Genomic DNA, 15,794 nt, shown 5'->3' on the forward strand with positions numbered 1-15,794 from the left:
TTTAAGTGCATTTAAGTTCCCGTTTCAAGAATTGTCAACCCCCCCCCCCCTCCTAAAAAAAAGTAAAGAGTGAGAGATTGAAGTCTATAAACGACTTGGTAATCAGAATGAAATGGCAATAAAAAAAAAAACAGACACATTATTTCGACTGCTATAAGGATTTGCAGCTTGAAAATTCCATTGGAAAGAAATGTATGGTTGAACAAACCAAAATTGGATGGGGGGGGGGGGGGGGGGGGTGGTGGTACATAAACCTTCAGATACCATTTCTACAAGCTTTTTCAGATTTTTCTTCCCATATGACTTGATACCTCTGGCGAGTACATTTTACCACAGCGTTCTGCACAGTAATGGATTTTAGTGAGTTTGATGAATTTTTGGTGATTTTGCTGGATTTTTGTGATTTTGGCGGAGTTTGATGGATTTGGATGATTTTGGTGGATTTTGCAGGATTCAAGGAAGGTACCTTGGAAATATTTCCAGGGTTCCCACAAAAATCTGAAAACCAAATTCCATGAATTAAATATGACAATTTCCATGACATTTAACGCCATTTTGCAGAGAAAAGTTGTTTGGTATTACAATACTGATGAACCACTGATGTTCGGCTAACCAATTGTTAGCTTTTGAAAATACGTTTTAATTAATAATGGCCTCCTCCTCCCCTTACAGCCATCCTTCAAGCGGCCCATCAAAAATAACCCTTACATGATCTTGATTGCCATTACTTTTCCATGACTTTTTAATTTTTTTCCCCAATTTTCGATGACTTTTTCATGACTTTCCAGGACAACTTTTTTTTTCCAGGAGTTTCCATGACCGTGGGAATCCTGATTTCTTGCAAGTTTGGGTTGATGTAATTCATCAAAAATGTCTGTCCGTATACAAATTTGATGGTCACATAAAAAACACTTGCAGTTGCGACTTTAGGAGGACACTTATATAAGATTATCTGAGACAAACCGGCTTGTCAGTCAGTTAAATAAAAAGGGAAACCATCTACACAATACCACCAATAAGAGAAATGCAATCGAGGAAGTCAAAACTTTACCTAAAGGAGAGGGGGTAAGTTGCGATCGACAGGGCCATTATGTCTTCCTCGTCCTTCGAACTGCTTTACGGATCTTGCGCTGTCCGGTACCTGGCGCTGCGCCAACGCCTAAATTGAACGAAGCTTGCGTTTGCGATTGGTTAGCCCTGTCACACAAGAAAGAAAGGACAAATAATTACAACATGACCTGTTGGCATTTTGAAAGTGTTAGGTCTGCACCGGTGCAATGAACGCCAATGCAGTTTGTGTAATAAACATTAGTTTACAATACAGGGTGAGTTAAAAAAAAAAAAAAAAACTCACACCAAATGTCGGGACTATTGTTTTAGTGAAGTTCTGCATGTAGCACTTTCAAAATCTAGGATATGAAAGCCAAATTCATAAGCTTTCTTTTAGTACAACCATAATTCAACTCATCCATGTACCTTTCAAGTTACAGAATTTTAAACACACAACCACCATTTTAAAGTTCTGTCCACGGATTACAAAAAGGGAAGTGTTCTTTCAGCAAAACGAAAACAAATCACATGGGAATGTGTGTGAATCATTTTTTTTTTACTCACCATGTAAAATACACCAAGCAAGCTATATAATAGTAATTCCGGGTTTCTCTTACCCAAACTGGAAAACTCCAGACGCTGGAGCCCCTGTAGCATTCTGGGCACCGCCTTGCATACCGAATCCCGACGCCTGCTGTGCGAAGTTGAACCCTCCGGTAGACGCAGCTTGAGGTGCCGCCGCTACGGCGGTCGCATTCTGGGAGTTGTTGGCTCCGAAGGCAAACACTCCCGGCGTGGTGCCAGAAGCGGGATTGCTGGCGCCGAAGTTGAAGGTCGACGCGGCTGGCTCTGGCTGAAAACCTGGAACGGGGGAATTTTAAAATGGGCGAGTCAAAACTGGCACAAGATGAGAAGAAAAGCCCCGTTCAAAGAGCTGCTAGAGAGAACATATTCCTGAAATTTCCACCAAACACTGACCACAGGTTACCCCAGACAGTCCCCTCGTTTATTCACGTGCTGACAAAGTGCTTACCGATTCCTGAATTTGTTGCCCCGGCGCCGAAGCTCGGAGCAGAGTTCCCGAACCCAGGGGCAGCACCGGTTGCCCCCGCGCCAAACGTCGGCGTCGAAGATTGCAAACCCCCTGTGGACGCTGCGGCACCGAAGGCAGGAGCAGCGGCCGTGCTTCCGAAGACGCCGGCAGCAGTCTGAGCCCCGAACGCTGGGGCAGTGGCTTGGGCTGGCTGCTGGCCGACAAACATGTTGGGGGTAGAATTGGTGGCCGGTTGGCTACCGAAACCCGAAGCAAAGGTGTTGGAGGTGGACGTGGTGCTGCCGAACCCTGAAGAAAACAAAGGATATGATACCTTTTTACTTAAAATGTAAAAAAGCAAAGAAAAGTTTTGGTGGCCACGGATGTGTTCACAGCTGAAATGCCCGTAGCAGTCACAAGCGGCCAGAACCAATGCTTAGCGAAATTGGGTACTCGGCAAAAATCTGCAGAGAACCAGTGACAATTGATACACAGTGCATAACAACTTGGCTGGTAACCTGCCTTTGCTAAGTAAAAGTCGGTTATTCAACAAGATTTCTAAATGTGATTTTTTAATAAATTGAAAATTTTGTCAATTTTTTAATGTGCTTTTCTGTATGTCTTGTCAATCTTAAGTTAATCTGTTGATGCCCCTACCTCCATATGCGGGTGGGTTCTGTCGTGTAGGCGTGGCTGCCGTCGATGCTGCTGCGGCGCCAAACTTAAAACCACCTGACGCAGGGGCTGGGCTCTGATTGGTGGATGCTGCAAAATTGAAGCCTCCGGGTTTGCTGTTATTGGTTACTGAACAGAAGTTAAAAATATTTCACGGATTACAACTTTAATGACAAAATCACGTAATCACAAATAAGAGTGGGGCAAGCTGAAGCTGTGCCGATCACAATCCCATCACAAGGCCAGCACAAGTCCATCACAAGCCAGCACAAGCCAACCATAAGCCCATCACAAGCCAATCACAAGGTCATCATAAGCCCATCACAAGCCAATCACAAGGCCATCATAAGCCCATCATGAGGCCATCACAACACCATCACGACCATGACAAGGCCATCACAAGCCAATCACAAACCAATCACAAGGCCATCACAAGGCCATCACAAGGCCATCATAAGCAAATCACAAGCCAATCACAATCCTGTCATAAGTAAAGGAGGTGAACGATTACAAAAAGAATGCCTTTGTCATGGTTCGTAGGAATAGCTTGTGACTTGACTCGGACTGGATGTCTTGTGACTATTAGTTGCAAGGACTTGACAACTCTAGAGACTTATTTAGTAAACAAATAAGTTTGAGAGGCCAAAGTATCGTTCGGTTTCTCATGGCTAATTCTCTTTCCTTACGACGACTTGTTATCATCAGAGAAACTATCACTATCAGTGCTAGTGCTTACCGGCTCCGAATGTGAATGGCTCTGCAGATTGTGTCGGTGCAGTGCTCTGGATTGGTGTTCCAAACGTGATACCACCATTGGGTTTGGATGGTGCGTCAACTGTCAAAAACAAAAACAAAAATGTTAAAAGACTTTCAAAACTGCAGCTACTAATCAGCCAGTTTACATGCTGAAATCCAAAGAGAGTTTGACCAACAGATTTCACTAACCCAAGAAAAGTGTGGGGACTGTGTCCAGAATGGATCGAATGGTTGCTGAAGCTGTCAGTTACTTGGATAGCTCTCAAAAGAAAATATTCCTGGTTTTTTTTTTAGCACAAGGCCATTCACTGGAGAGTTCCAGCTCAACTGCGCTATAGTCTCACAAAGTAAAGCCTCTTATCACATTAAAACCTAACTCCCTAGCATGATTTACTAGGAACCATAACCATCCTGGCGAATTCCAACACCAATTGGGAAACTGGACACACATATTTCTGACTTCGATTCTGGAGGTGTGCCAACCCAATGTAAAAGACTGTCAGTTTAGGGGTACTGTACCCGTCCTGACAGATTCCAACAAAACATGCTGTTGGGATTTGATGGGTTGAGTTCTGTTACGGAGAAGTTTGGGATAGAACAATCAATACCTTTGTTGTCAGTTGCTCCAAACATAAAAGGAGAACCCTGTGTTGCGGCCTGACTTGGTGCTCCTCCAAAACCGAAGGAAGGATTGAGCCCTGAAGCCGTTTCCTGCTCGATGGGAGAGGCAAACGTCACGCCTTTCTTGAGAGGTGGCTGACCGGTGCCCGCTTCATCGGTTCCCGCACTGCTCTTGCCAAATTGGAAGGTCGGAGCCACGCTGTTCAGGTGAGGCTGTTGCTGCGCTGTGTCGACGGCGTTTACGGCAGATCCGCCAAAACTAAATCCAGAACTGACACTCACAACCTTGGGTGCGTCTTCAGGAGCTGATGGCGTGGCACCAAAGTTAAACGCTGGTTTGTCCGCAGCCTGCTGGGCAGTCGATGCAGGGGGGTTGGCGCTAGCACTGAATTGAAACGTCGTTGGTTTAGGGGCACTCTCTGTTGGTGCCTTACCTCCAAATGAAAAAGTGCTTTGTTCCGTGACTGAGCTGCCAAAATTCACCTTGGTATCGTCCTTGCTGGAGCCAAACATAAAGCCTTGTTTCTGCTCTGCTTTAGAGTCCGTCTCCTGAGTGCTTGTAGTGACGGCGTTTGCACCTAAACCCCCTGAGCCAAAGCTGGTTGTGCTTGGGACTGTGTCTTTAAACGGGTCCGCATTTGGTGGGACGGAGTCTGATTTCGTCGTCGAGGGGGCACCAAATGAGAAACCAGAACTGATTGCCGGCTTGTCCTGCTTAGATTCAGTAGACGTGACGGCCGGCGCCCCAAATTTAAACCCGCCATCTGCTTTGCTGGATGTGTCCGAGCCAAATTGTACGCCATCAGCTGCCGTTAGTGAGTTTGTCTTCGTCTCAGAGTCCGCGTTTGAACCAATTCTGAAGCCGGTGGCAGAGCCGTTCTTTGGCAAACCAAACTGGATCCCGCCACTCTCAGAGCTCGTCGACGTCTTGTTGGGAGCTCCGAAGCTGAACCCGCCGCTCGTGGGTGCCGTGAACTTGCTCGTGGAGAACTTGAAGGAACTGTCATTGCTAGTACCGCCAAACGTAATACCATCTAATTTGGCGCCGGAACTTGGAGTTGTGGACTGGCTGCCAAATTTAAATGCTGAAGCTGTTAACAGAAAGAAAGACTTCATTTTAGGCAACTGCCTCGGCCTTCTTGGCTGGGAATCGTTGCAAGTCCTCCGGAACGCAAGACACTATGATTTGTACTTTTAAAGGTGGGCTAGATCATTTGTCACTCCTGCATTTGTTTCATTTGAAGCAACAAAGGTGCTCAGAATCTAAAGACAGGTGCATAACAACTGACATGATGAAGTTTTAGCTCTGTGAATGCTGTACATTCCGAGAAAAAAATATTCTAGGATCAAATCAAAACTAGCTGGGTCATATTTGAATTGTGCCCGAAATCAGCATCCGGAACATGTTCTTCTTCAGCCATTTGCAGCTACCCGATGTCACGCACTGAACTGACAAATAATAGCAATCGCGCATGCGCGTGCATCGTATCAATGCTTGAGTTCACCCATTCAAGGATTCGCCCAATTACAAACAAACTACCAACGGAAATTTCCAAAAATGTGTCCATTGACTCATCTTTGGAAATCACTATTTATTTTTTTCTTCAAAATAACAGCATTACCAGAAGGAATAATTTCACAGTGAGTTTAGTGCCATTATCGTCGTTCATTTACTTTTTGGATAGCTGCAAATTATCTACTCTAAATTTAATGGGGAATTTATGTTTTGCTTGACTTTACCCTCCTTATCCTTCAACATTTCCCAAAACTTTCCAGTGAATTCTGAGGGCTCCAGAAGGGGTCGAGGTCAGCCCAAGATCTGTGGATCTCTTGTGCCCATTCTGCCTATTAAGTATCCAAAACTCTAAACTCTAAACTCTTAACTCACAATAATGATGGAGGATATTAAGAACATACCTGGAGGCGTTTTGAGTGACGGTTGACTTCCCGGCTTTGGTGTTTCGCACGCTATACACCTGTCAGCAGACTCTTTATTCTGTACCAAACAGGTGTCACAACTCCACGAGACCAACGGCGATTTAAACTTGTCCATGAAATTATCTGTTTTCGAGTTTGTGTCTCTGCTATCGGCAGTGTCCATTTTACTCCCAAATCCACCCTTGGGGGTCGAGTTCGTTAAGGTGTTACCGAAGGGGGTTGGGTTCGAACCACCGGCATTTGGTTTGGGCGTGGTGCAGGATATACACTTGTCAGCATCCGCTTTGTTCTGTACTAGACACGCATCGCAGGTCCAACCGCCAGGGGGCGGTCTGAACTTGTCCAGCAAGGAATTGTTCAGCGGTGCCGATTTTTGCTTCTCCGCAGGGTTGGGGCTCTCGCATGCTACACATTTGTCGGCGTCACTTTTGTTCTGGAGCAAGCAAACGGAGCAAGTCCATGTACCCGCCGGTGGTGTCACCTTGGCCAGTAAGTCACTGGTTGGGACGGTCGTATTGTCCCCACTCTCTGTGGTAACGTTGCTCTTGGCTGCTGGTGCGGGTCTGGGGCTCTGGCAAGCCACGCAGGCACTGTCTTCAGCTTTGTTTTGGAGGAGGCACGTGTCGCAACTCCAGGCGTCGGGCTGCGATTTGAACTTCCCAAACAGGTCGTTGACGGAGGCCGAGGTCGTAACTGGCGCCGTCGTCGCGGCTGGCTCTGTGGGCGCAACTTTAAAAAAAAATCAAACAGGAAAGCATTATTCTGCTGAACTTCTATGCATTTTTGAATGTGGGATTGCAATCTTTGAACCTCAAAGAGTGATCAATGCTATAAATTAAAAGTGATCAATTGCCAAAGGTATTGATAGAAAAAATGATTGATAACCAAAGTTATCAATCCTAAAACTAACTTGATCCAGACACAAAGTGATCAATACCAAAACTAAAAGTGATAAATAGCCACAAAAAAAACTAATCCCACAACAATTTTGTGTAAAGGTTCTTTTCTTGATTTAAAAAACCACACAGAGCAAACAATCTCTACGATGAATTACCGATTCCAAAGACTTCCAGACAGCTTCCAGACTTCAACGTCTTTGCCGGCTTGATCCCAAACCCTTGCTCTTCTTCTTCTTCTTCCTCTTGGCTCTCCTCCTTGCTTGGAGACTTGACGGTGTTGCTTGCCCCGAAGGAGGGAGCTGACGCAGCTGCAAGGCTGCTGCTCTTGTTGCTGCTGCTGGAAGACGGGTTGTTGAAGTTCAGCGGCTTGGAGGAAGCCACGCTGGGCGACACGTCGGGTTTCTTAGGAAGGCTGAACGTGAAAGCCTGAGGTGGGAACTGGAAATTGAACGGATGCAAAAAAACATGAATGCCTCGGCATTGAAGATGGCAAAACAAATTGAGGGTCTGAATTTTGATACTGACAACGCAAAAAACGTCTTGACGATTGAGAAAGAAAAGTCCTCCTAGTTTTACAACGAGTTTCTTCTAGGCCAGTCTAGTGCAAGCAGTTTGCATTGGCTTTTCATTTGTCTCAGCAGGTTAGCATTGCGATAGTGGTGGTTCAAGATTAAGTTCTTAGCAGAGAAATAGGACACAACGCTGGCACAATGTCGGCATCAAAATTGTTGCAAATTGATAAGTAACCAGATTCGTAGTCATTGCTGTCCGTTTCAGGCATACTGAACAATGCGCCACCATACTGGTCTTGATTCAAGACTGAAGTAGCGATGACTGGGCACTGTAACAGCTAGTCCTTACTGGCTTACCTCAGCAGTCTCGAATTCAGGTGCTGATATCGTCGATGCCGTCTGCCTTAGGATGGGCGAGGCAAAGGTGAATTCGTGGTTGCTGTCCATCTTGGCAGCCGGGACCGTCGCGGCGACGGCTGGTGTGGAGGTCGCGAACCTAAAACCCCGACCGGTGCTTGGCGGCGCCGCTACTGACGTCGACGTAGAGGGCGCTGTTGATTTGGGCGGCTCCAGGGGTTTGCCGAAGCTGAAGGAGGGGAGGGTTTTGAGGGGGAGGGGGATGTTGGGAAGGTCTATGACTTCCACCTAAACAAAGGAAGGCAGACAATACATGTGGATGAAAATTACACTTTTTTTTTTACAGATGCAGATTTTTAGTTTAAATTGGAAATTTACCAACTCACACTGTTTCAAGCCACTTTTACTTTTTGTCTTGAGAACATATTTTTTTTCTCAAGACAAAGCTCACATACTTAACTCTCTACTGAAAACGCTCAACAGTATGACAATAATTTGTTTTTTATTCCGCATCATCACGCTGACACAAATCACTCTTAACTTTTACACTTAACCCTCTGACGTAAAGCTCAATGACTCAAACAAATTTCAGGGTTAAATTTGGTAGTTTTAGGGGAATACGGTTTTATCTCCTCACCACATCGTCATCTTTGTCTTCTTTGTTTGCGCTGTAGTGGCTGCTGTTTCGTTTCTGTTTCATCTTTCCACCACTGCTTGACCGCTGGAGGGGAGCAGTCTGACTGGGAGGAGTCTCAATTCTGGCGATGGGTGGTGGGGGTAAGGTGGTAAAGGCTGGGGCACTTTGCCTATGCAAATGACAACAAAATAGACGAACGGTTAGGATGTCTCAGAACTCGGAATGCTTAGAATGTTCCAGACAAAATTGGAAATACATATACATGTCTGAGCAGGTGCGTAATAAATTGAAAATAGTTATGCAAAATATTACAAGTAATTAACTCCCATGCTTTGTTGGTATAATAAAAGTCTATCTGAAGTTGGACTTAATGTTACGAGCGTAACTCATAGCTCACATAAAAATAAAGCTGTCTTCCTTAAATTATTTTTGTTGGCAAAACAGCCTATCTTCAAGCTAGCTGTCATTGAAGTGACAGTACGGCCGTTTTGCCATAAAAACCAAAGACACTTGCATGACCTAACTCAAAGATAGATTGTTTTGCCATCAAAAACTGAGGTAAAATTTCAAAAAAAAAGAGTGTGAGATAGGTCAAAAGTTCTTCAAAACCATACATCCAATGGCTTTATAACTTTCAGAAACATAAAGAGCGCCCTCATTATGCTCAGAAGTAGTGCGATCTAAAAAAAACCTCAGATTTTCGAGTTGGATTGTTTTGCCATCAAAGGGCCGCCGGAAGCACAATCATGACGTCACGGCCAACTCACCCAAAGGAGAACCCAATACTTGTTGTGGCCGACGGCAGCGTACTTCTTGCCCTGCTGGTCACAGTGTCCGTCCCCACGGTTTCTTGCCCTTCCCTGGTGGTGGTGGTGGTAGCGGTGGTGGGTATAGGGGGCTGTCTGTTGGGCGCTATGCTGACAGTGTGGGGTATACTCAACCCAGAGACGGGGGGCCCGGGTATCCTGACGCCCCCCTTGGAGCCTAGCCCGAGGGGTCGATGTGGGGAGGATGGCCCTCTAAGCTTGGGCGCTCTACTTGCCTGTTGGTAGAAAGCCGAATTTTAGATTACAATGTATTAACCCTAACCTCACCAAAAGCTACAAAATACTACTGGTAGTAAACTGTAGAATGCAGCACTTCAGCATATAAGTGGGCACAGCACTCATAGTATTTTCTGGTATTTGGTGCCTGCATACATAATTGTTGTAGTTTTCTGAAACACTCCGTTCTTTATCCCAAAGTAATGGCAGAACGTTAGGGTTGAACCGACTACCCAAAGTTGGGCAAAATCAATGGCTTGGTTTTGAAGGTTTGATACGACAGAACTGCCTCAGCAAAGCATTTGAAGTCTCAATTTTTGTACATGTATACAAATTCTTATACAAATTTATGGTTATTATTTGAAAATTAGTAAAAATAAATAATATAAATTTTTACCACTTTCAAATTTACCTCATGAACAATGCAACCTGAAGAAAAGCAAATGTGACTGACTTTTCAGTTCTTATCAAGATATTAGACAATGCTGGTAACACTGAACACAACCAGTGATAACTTAAACACACACACAAAATAACTTAAGAAAAACAAAAACAATTTGGAGAAGCACTACCAGCATAAAAACAGTCTGATAACAGTCTAGATAAGTTGCACCTAAAGCTTAAAATCAAGCTTGCTGATGTTCCTTGGGATCTGGGATTACATCAAGTCTTTGGTAATGAAAACAAGGATTCCTAAAAAAATATAAAAAATTTAAAAAATTGGCCGAGCCACAAACAAACTATCTTTATTTAATCCCAGACTTGACTCGAACCCACAACCTGCAGAATTACCAGCAGACCACAAATTCAACGCTCCAGACAACGAAGCCACTGCACTCCACATGATTGGGGATAGGTAACGGGTGAAGGGGAAGAGGGTTACGGGCAAGAAAGGTTGACCAACTCACCGTAAAAGCCAGTGGAGTTACAGACGGCGAGAGAGGTATCCTCTTCGCGTCTGAGAGCGGAGTGGACATCTTCTCCAGAGTGTCTAGGATCCTCTTGGCTGTATTGCTTGTGATTCCCATGTCGCCCTCGTCTGTCGGCTTAGCCAGCCTGGGACGGACGGAGCGCTTGATGGGGAGGTGAACCTGGCACAGAGAAAAGACGGAAAATAAGTCAACGCTTAGAAAAAAAACTTGAGTATAAGGGAAAAGTGCCCGGACCCAAAGGGCCAGCTTATTGACATCGGACTGATTGAGTGACTGACTGATCAACTGTCAAATGTCCTGAACTGAGACTTTTGGGACCAACTCCACTCGGCAAGGCTAGTTTTTTTTTCTTCTTTCAAACATTGATTGAATTGAGATAATTCTTGCAGACCAAAATGATCAGAACATCTTTATTATTTCCCCGAAGTATAAATATAGGCAGGTACAGGTATTGTATGCATTTCTACGCTGTGGTTTTGATTCACCGTGGCATAAGACCTAGCTTCAGATTCAAGCAATCGAACCTGCCCAGAAGCTGATTTGTTTGTTACGTCTGCGGAAAATTACATGTGAGAGATCATTATGTAACCTTTGAGGCCTACCTCATAAGGAGACGATCGTGACCTTTTCACGGCAGCCGTCGACCGCTGTGCAGACGCCCCACCATATGTCGTCTTCCCTGACTGATTGACTGTCAAATGTCTTGAACTGAGACTTTTGGGACCAACTCCACTCGGCAAGGATACTTGTTTTTCTTCTTTCAAACATTGATTGAATTGAGATAATTCTTGCAGACCGAAATGATCAGAACATCTTTATTATTTCCCCCAAGTACAAATATAGGCAGGTGCAGGTATAGTGTGCATTTCTACACCGCGGTGTTGATTCTAGGCACAAGACCTAGATTCAGATTCAAGCAATCGAACCTGTCCCAGAGGCTGATTTGTTTGTTACCTCTGCGGAAAATTACATGTGAGAGATCATTATGTAACCTTTGAGGCCTACCTCATAAGGAGACGATCGTGACCTTTTCATGGCGGCTGTCGACCGCTGTGCAGACGCCCCACCATATGTTGTCTTCCCTGGGTAGAAGGGAGATGAGGTCGTTGACTCCATTACCGATGACGTTCTCAAACTCTGATGAAGGAAGAAAAAAACCTAGAGATGAAAATTGCTGTCAACAAAACAACTCAAATTGGACCATATTCTGCTTTGTTTTGCCTTTTGGTAAACTAGAGACTCTAGAGCCAAGCTATTTTGGGCTCCGTGCACAACTATAGTGGAATTCGGCGAACAAAATTAAAAGTTACTGCGGTGGTGTCGTGCTCACGCGCACGATGCAAGCGTTCTTAAAGATAACACACGCACGCATGTTGGTATTCCTATTGGTCCGAGGAGCCCAAAGTGCGTGCGTACTACCTGAGCACGACTCACAATTCCTGATTTCATCGCAGAAATCTTATCTTACAGTAGCTTTTTCCATTTTTTAAATGACCAAAATTTGTAATTGTAGTGATAAGCAAGTGACTTACCCCTCTCGGCGTGCCGAAGTAACTGGTATTGAACGCCGGCCTGCGCGTGCTGATCGCAGGTTGCTGAGGCCTACTGAACGGAGAGGCTGGCCTGGCCCGAGTTGTTACTGACCGACTGGACGGCGTGGTGGACCACAGACCTGAGGAGGGCATCGGTGAACGTCTATGACCCATTTCTGCAAAATATAACAAATTCAAAGTTGTTTTCTTCACCGCTAAAGACCTGTTTCAAATTACAATCACTGAAAAACTAAAGGGGGGGGGGTGAGACTTTAAAATCCTAACCCTGCTGAATCCAACATGTTCGAACTACATGTATATCATATACCCGAAGGAGCCTGTTTGATTGAGCAGTAAACCCCAGGTGTACATTCCTGATTGCAATATGTTGGATTCAGCAGGCAACTGAACTGCATTACAACGCCATGTTGGACTCCGTTGGATTCGTTAGACAACTGAAAATGAGGCACAGTGGATTGAACAGGAAAGTCCGGTTGGACTCTGTTGGATTTAGCAGGGTAGTCATGGGGAAGTACTAGGGGGTTAGGGTATTCCCCACAAGTTAACAGGTTTTTTTGGGGGGGAAATTTGACAGATGAAAAAGTAGGAGGGTTATTCACAAATCGGACACCTGATTTTTCTTTACCTGACAGGAGATCCAGATTGGATTCCGACAGTTTCTGCTGGTGCTCCAACTTGTCCAGGTTAGGGTAGAGAGATGATACAACACTCGGGGGAGCGGAAAACTCCGACGGATCATCTACTGTTATTTTATCAATGAAGGATAGAAGTTTTGACATGTGACAGTTTATAAATTGAAACCTTAAATATGCAAATTTTCCCGTTTGAGGAATTCACGTGGTGATTACTCCTCTTCTTTTTGGTATTCTTTAATTTCCAACACAGGGCATTCTCGTTGGTCACAAAACAAAGTCCAAATTTTCCCTGAAAGAACAGTCAGTTCCGGAGACACTTTGTAAAATCATAGACAATATTCTGCTCCCAACTCAATAGGAGCATGAAGCTTTACTAGCGGAATGTTCTAAGATTTGAGGAGCTATGTTATTTGGGATTTACAAATGAGAAGATAAAGAACCGTTTGATACCTTTCTGGGTTGATGGGCCCTCTCCAGAATCAATTTCAATCACCTCCTCATCCACATCGATCGGCGTCGACGTACTGACGGGAACTGACAGCCCCCCAAAAGACCCCAGAATGGGCGTGTTTAGTTGCCCCTCCCCTTGCCCCGCAAACCTCCCTGCTTGGGTAGGTCTGACCGAGGGTCCCGGAGCAGACTCGGCCTCCGTCAGGCCAGGGTACTGACTGTCCGTGATTGACCCCCTAGGGGGGATAGAGTTTGCTGATGAGGTCGGAGCTCTGGCGCTAGAGGCTTGAGGTGGGGGTTCATCTCTGGTACCGCTGCTCCACATGCTTGACAGCCAGGAGGGTGTAACAAGATCCTTCACCTTATCGAGGAACGACTGCAAAGAGGACAAAACTCACTCGTAACAAACTTTGAAATTCTTTCATCAAACTTCAACTAGAATGCTAGGCCCTTGACTGGTTTTCTCTTTTGCTTAATCGTACTGAAAAAAAGTGTCATTTTTTTTTTGGGGGGGGGGGAGGTTTTTGGGAAGGGGTGAGGGGAGGGGTCGTGGGATGGGGTGGAGGCAGGGAAGGGAGGTGGGAAATTCGATATGTATACATTTCATAACATTTGCATAAAATATTCACCTCGGGTAACTAAGCATAGGACAAATGGAGCTTGGCCTCAATTATCTCATTGATTAGCATAATGATATATATACTTCATTCAAAATAAAAATGACTGGGTTTGTGTCACATTTTATCAATCCCTATCTCTTTTTGATCAATTGAAAATGTACTGGTAGCCTGGTACATGATATCAGGAGAGAACTCTCTTACTTGACCCTAACTCCCTATGCAGTTTTGTTAGGCCGTAACCTCAATCCTGAAAACAATCCTCCGTTATTTCTTGAATGTGATCCTTGGAGGGGTGACCACTGCCTCAATCCTGTAAAATCCTTCAACAATCATTGTCGATATGTTGAGGCAGAGCCAGTGACATCCTGGAGCAGTTGCGGGGGATTTCAAGTACAATAAAAACCTAAATTGATGCACAGCTGAGCATAAATAACACAAGATCCGGCCTAAGAGCCTGCCACAGTGCAGCTTCCAATATCAGCCACACTTTGGCCACTTTAGCTTCAATTCTGTAAAATCCTTCACTTTGCAAAGAAGATTGTGGAGGATTTGGGAAGGTTAGGGTTTTAAAAAAAAGACCGGTTTTGCCGAGTCGGGATGGTCCCAAAAGTCTCAGTTCAAGGCATTTGACAGTCAGTCAGGGAACAGTCAGTCAGGGAGTCGTCAGTCGGGGAGTCAGTCAGTCAAATGTTAAAAAGCTGATCCTTCCGGTCCAGGAACTGCCTTTTTCCAGTCCACTCATTTGCCTCCGAGTCTTGCATAATTAATCGATCTTGTAGCACGGTAAAAGTAGCAAAAGTTCAGAACCGCCTCCATAATTGTCTCTCCAAAAAGTTGAACTTATTTGGAATGCCGACTGTTATGCCAATTGGAATATTCACTGTATTCTTGACGTGTAAGTACTTAATAATAAAAATAATAGGACTACAGTTCATGTAGAACATTTTCAACACATCAAAGGTTTTTATTACACAGGTACGCTTGGCGTTGTTATTGATGCCACCTTCACGGGTCTATCCCCTCCAAACTTAGACCACATGGTGATCGTGTATCTATGGGCCCGGTAGTTTTAGGGAACAAAATCCACTTTTAAATTATTTGACCTACCAAATTAGTTGGCAACATTAATTAAGAACAAACAGGTATGTCATACTCATAGATAAAGGGCAGGGTTTTGAATTTTTGAGGGAAATTTGGGGGTAAAATGATGATAACTACAAAACACAACACGAAAATAAAGATGATGATACCGCGCGATGTACCATGAGCATGCAAGGAGCACAGGAAAATCATTATTTCTATACCAAGAAACTGTTCAAATAACCAAAAATTACGAAAAGGTGTCATTATAATTTATATTGAGAGAAGTCTAGGTTGAAAATGTCATTATTTAGAAATAGAAAGCAATCTTGACCATGTTGACTCTCATCTGATCGAAACAAAACAGGGGCCTTACACGATCGCCGATCACACAGACATGACAGACACACTGCCTGAGTGCCTCATCCAAGTTAAACATCGAATAAAGAAGGGCATGAAGGGGTAAAATTCACTGTATTCAATTCCGTTTTGCTAAATTAAACAGTCATGACAGTCAAGATAAATCATTGGCCTAAAAATGTAGAAGTTAAATAAGAGGTGGGAGCTGTACTAACATAAAAAAGTAACAACACTGAATCCACGGATAATTAAAGGTAACGTGCAGACAAGTTGTTTCACGTTATTCGTAACGGCGACAGCCGTGTCCCTCGAGTTGATAACGAGTTGACTGCGCGCGCTGCACACCTTGCACGCATTTGAATACGACATGTGGGATTTCCGAAAACTCACCTTCGGTCGGGTACGTTGATAGGGTTTGCTGGCCCCGTGCGACCGTTTTTGGCGCATCTTACCGCCACCCGTGCTTTCCATGGCTTCTCTGGAATACGGAGAACAACCACGGAACACGGGACAACGGCAGAAAAAGGTAAAATCGTGTAAATTAAATCCGGTAAAGCGCGCGAATTTCTTCTTCCCCACTCACAGTACAAGTCAAGATGGCGGACTTTTTAAACGAAGCCGATTGGCCAAAAGTCACGTGGAT

The 15,794-nt window shown here is 44.6% G+C and overlaps 1 protein-coding gene across 3 annotated transcripts; it reads right to left on the bottom strand.

Moving 5' to 3' along the window:
- Window positions 1-756: 756 nt before the first annotated feature.
- LOC119729190 (nuclear pore complex protein Nup153-like) lies at window positions 757-15,777 on the bottom strand. 3 transcript variants are annotated; one of them, XM_038201742.1, is made up of 18 exons: window positions 15,542-15,777; window positions 13,092-13,467; window positions 12,632-12,748; window positions 11,986-12,161; window positions 11,536-11,590; window positions 11,056-11,132; window positions 10,430-10,612; window positions 9,246-9,520; window positions 8,479-8,647; window positions 7,842-8,129; window positions 7,128-7,410; window positions 6,053-6,802; window positions 4,123-5,226; window positions 3,495-3,593; window positions 2,741-2,887; window positions 2,084-2,392; window positions 1,668-1,911; window positions 757-1,197 (listed from the first exon to the last, which is right to left on the bottom strand). In XM_038201742.1, exons 1-18 carry the CDS (start codon window positions 15,620-15,622, stop codon window positions 1,089-1,091), a joined length of 4,842 nt encoding a protein of 1,613 aa, XP_038057670.1. In that variant the 5' UTR covers window positions 15,623-15,777; the 3' UTR covers window positions 757-1,088. The 3 variants fall into 3 exon arrangements, with proteins under 3 accessions (XP_038057670.1, XP_038057669.1, XP_038057671.1); XM_038201741.1 differs by lacking the exon at window positions 11,056-11,132 and having other exon boundaries at window positions 11,459-11,590; XM_038201743.1 differs by lacking the exons at window positions 11,056-11,132; window positions 12,632-12,748 and having other exon boundaries at window positions 11,459-11,590.
- Between the last annotated feature and the right edge of the window lie 17 nt (window positions 15,778-15,794).

This window comes from Patiria miniata, unplaced genomic scaffold, assembly GCF_015706575.1.
Source record: "Patiria miniata isolate m_02_andy unplaced genomic scaffold, ASM1570657v1 HiC_scaffold_20, whole genome shotgun sequence".
Taxonomy (NCBI): Eukaryota; Metazoa; Echinodermata; class Asteroidea; order Valvatida; family Asterinidae; genus Patiria; species Patiria miniata.

Bases quoted from the DNA above. Each gene is read 5' to 3' on its own strand.
- LOC119729190 (XM_038201742.1), bottom strand. From the start codon at position 15,622: ATGGAAAGCACGGGTGGCGGTAAGATGCGCCAAAAACGGTCGCACGGG. The intron at 8,648-9,245 runs GTGAGTTGGCCG...TCATTTGCATAG, and splicing joins AGTATTGGGTTCTCCTTTGG to GCAAAGTGCCCCAGCCTTTA. The intron at 5,227-6,052 runs GTATGTTCTTAA...TTCTGTTAACAG, and splicing joins GTCACTCAAAACGCCTCCAG to CTTCAGCATTTAAATTTGGC.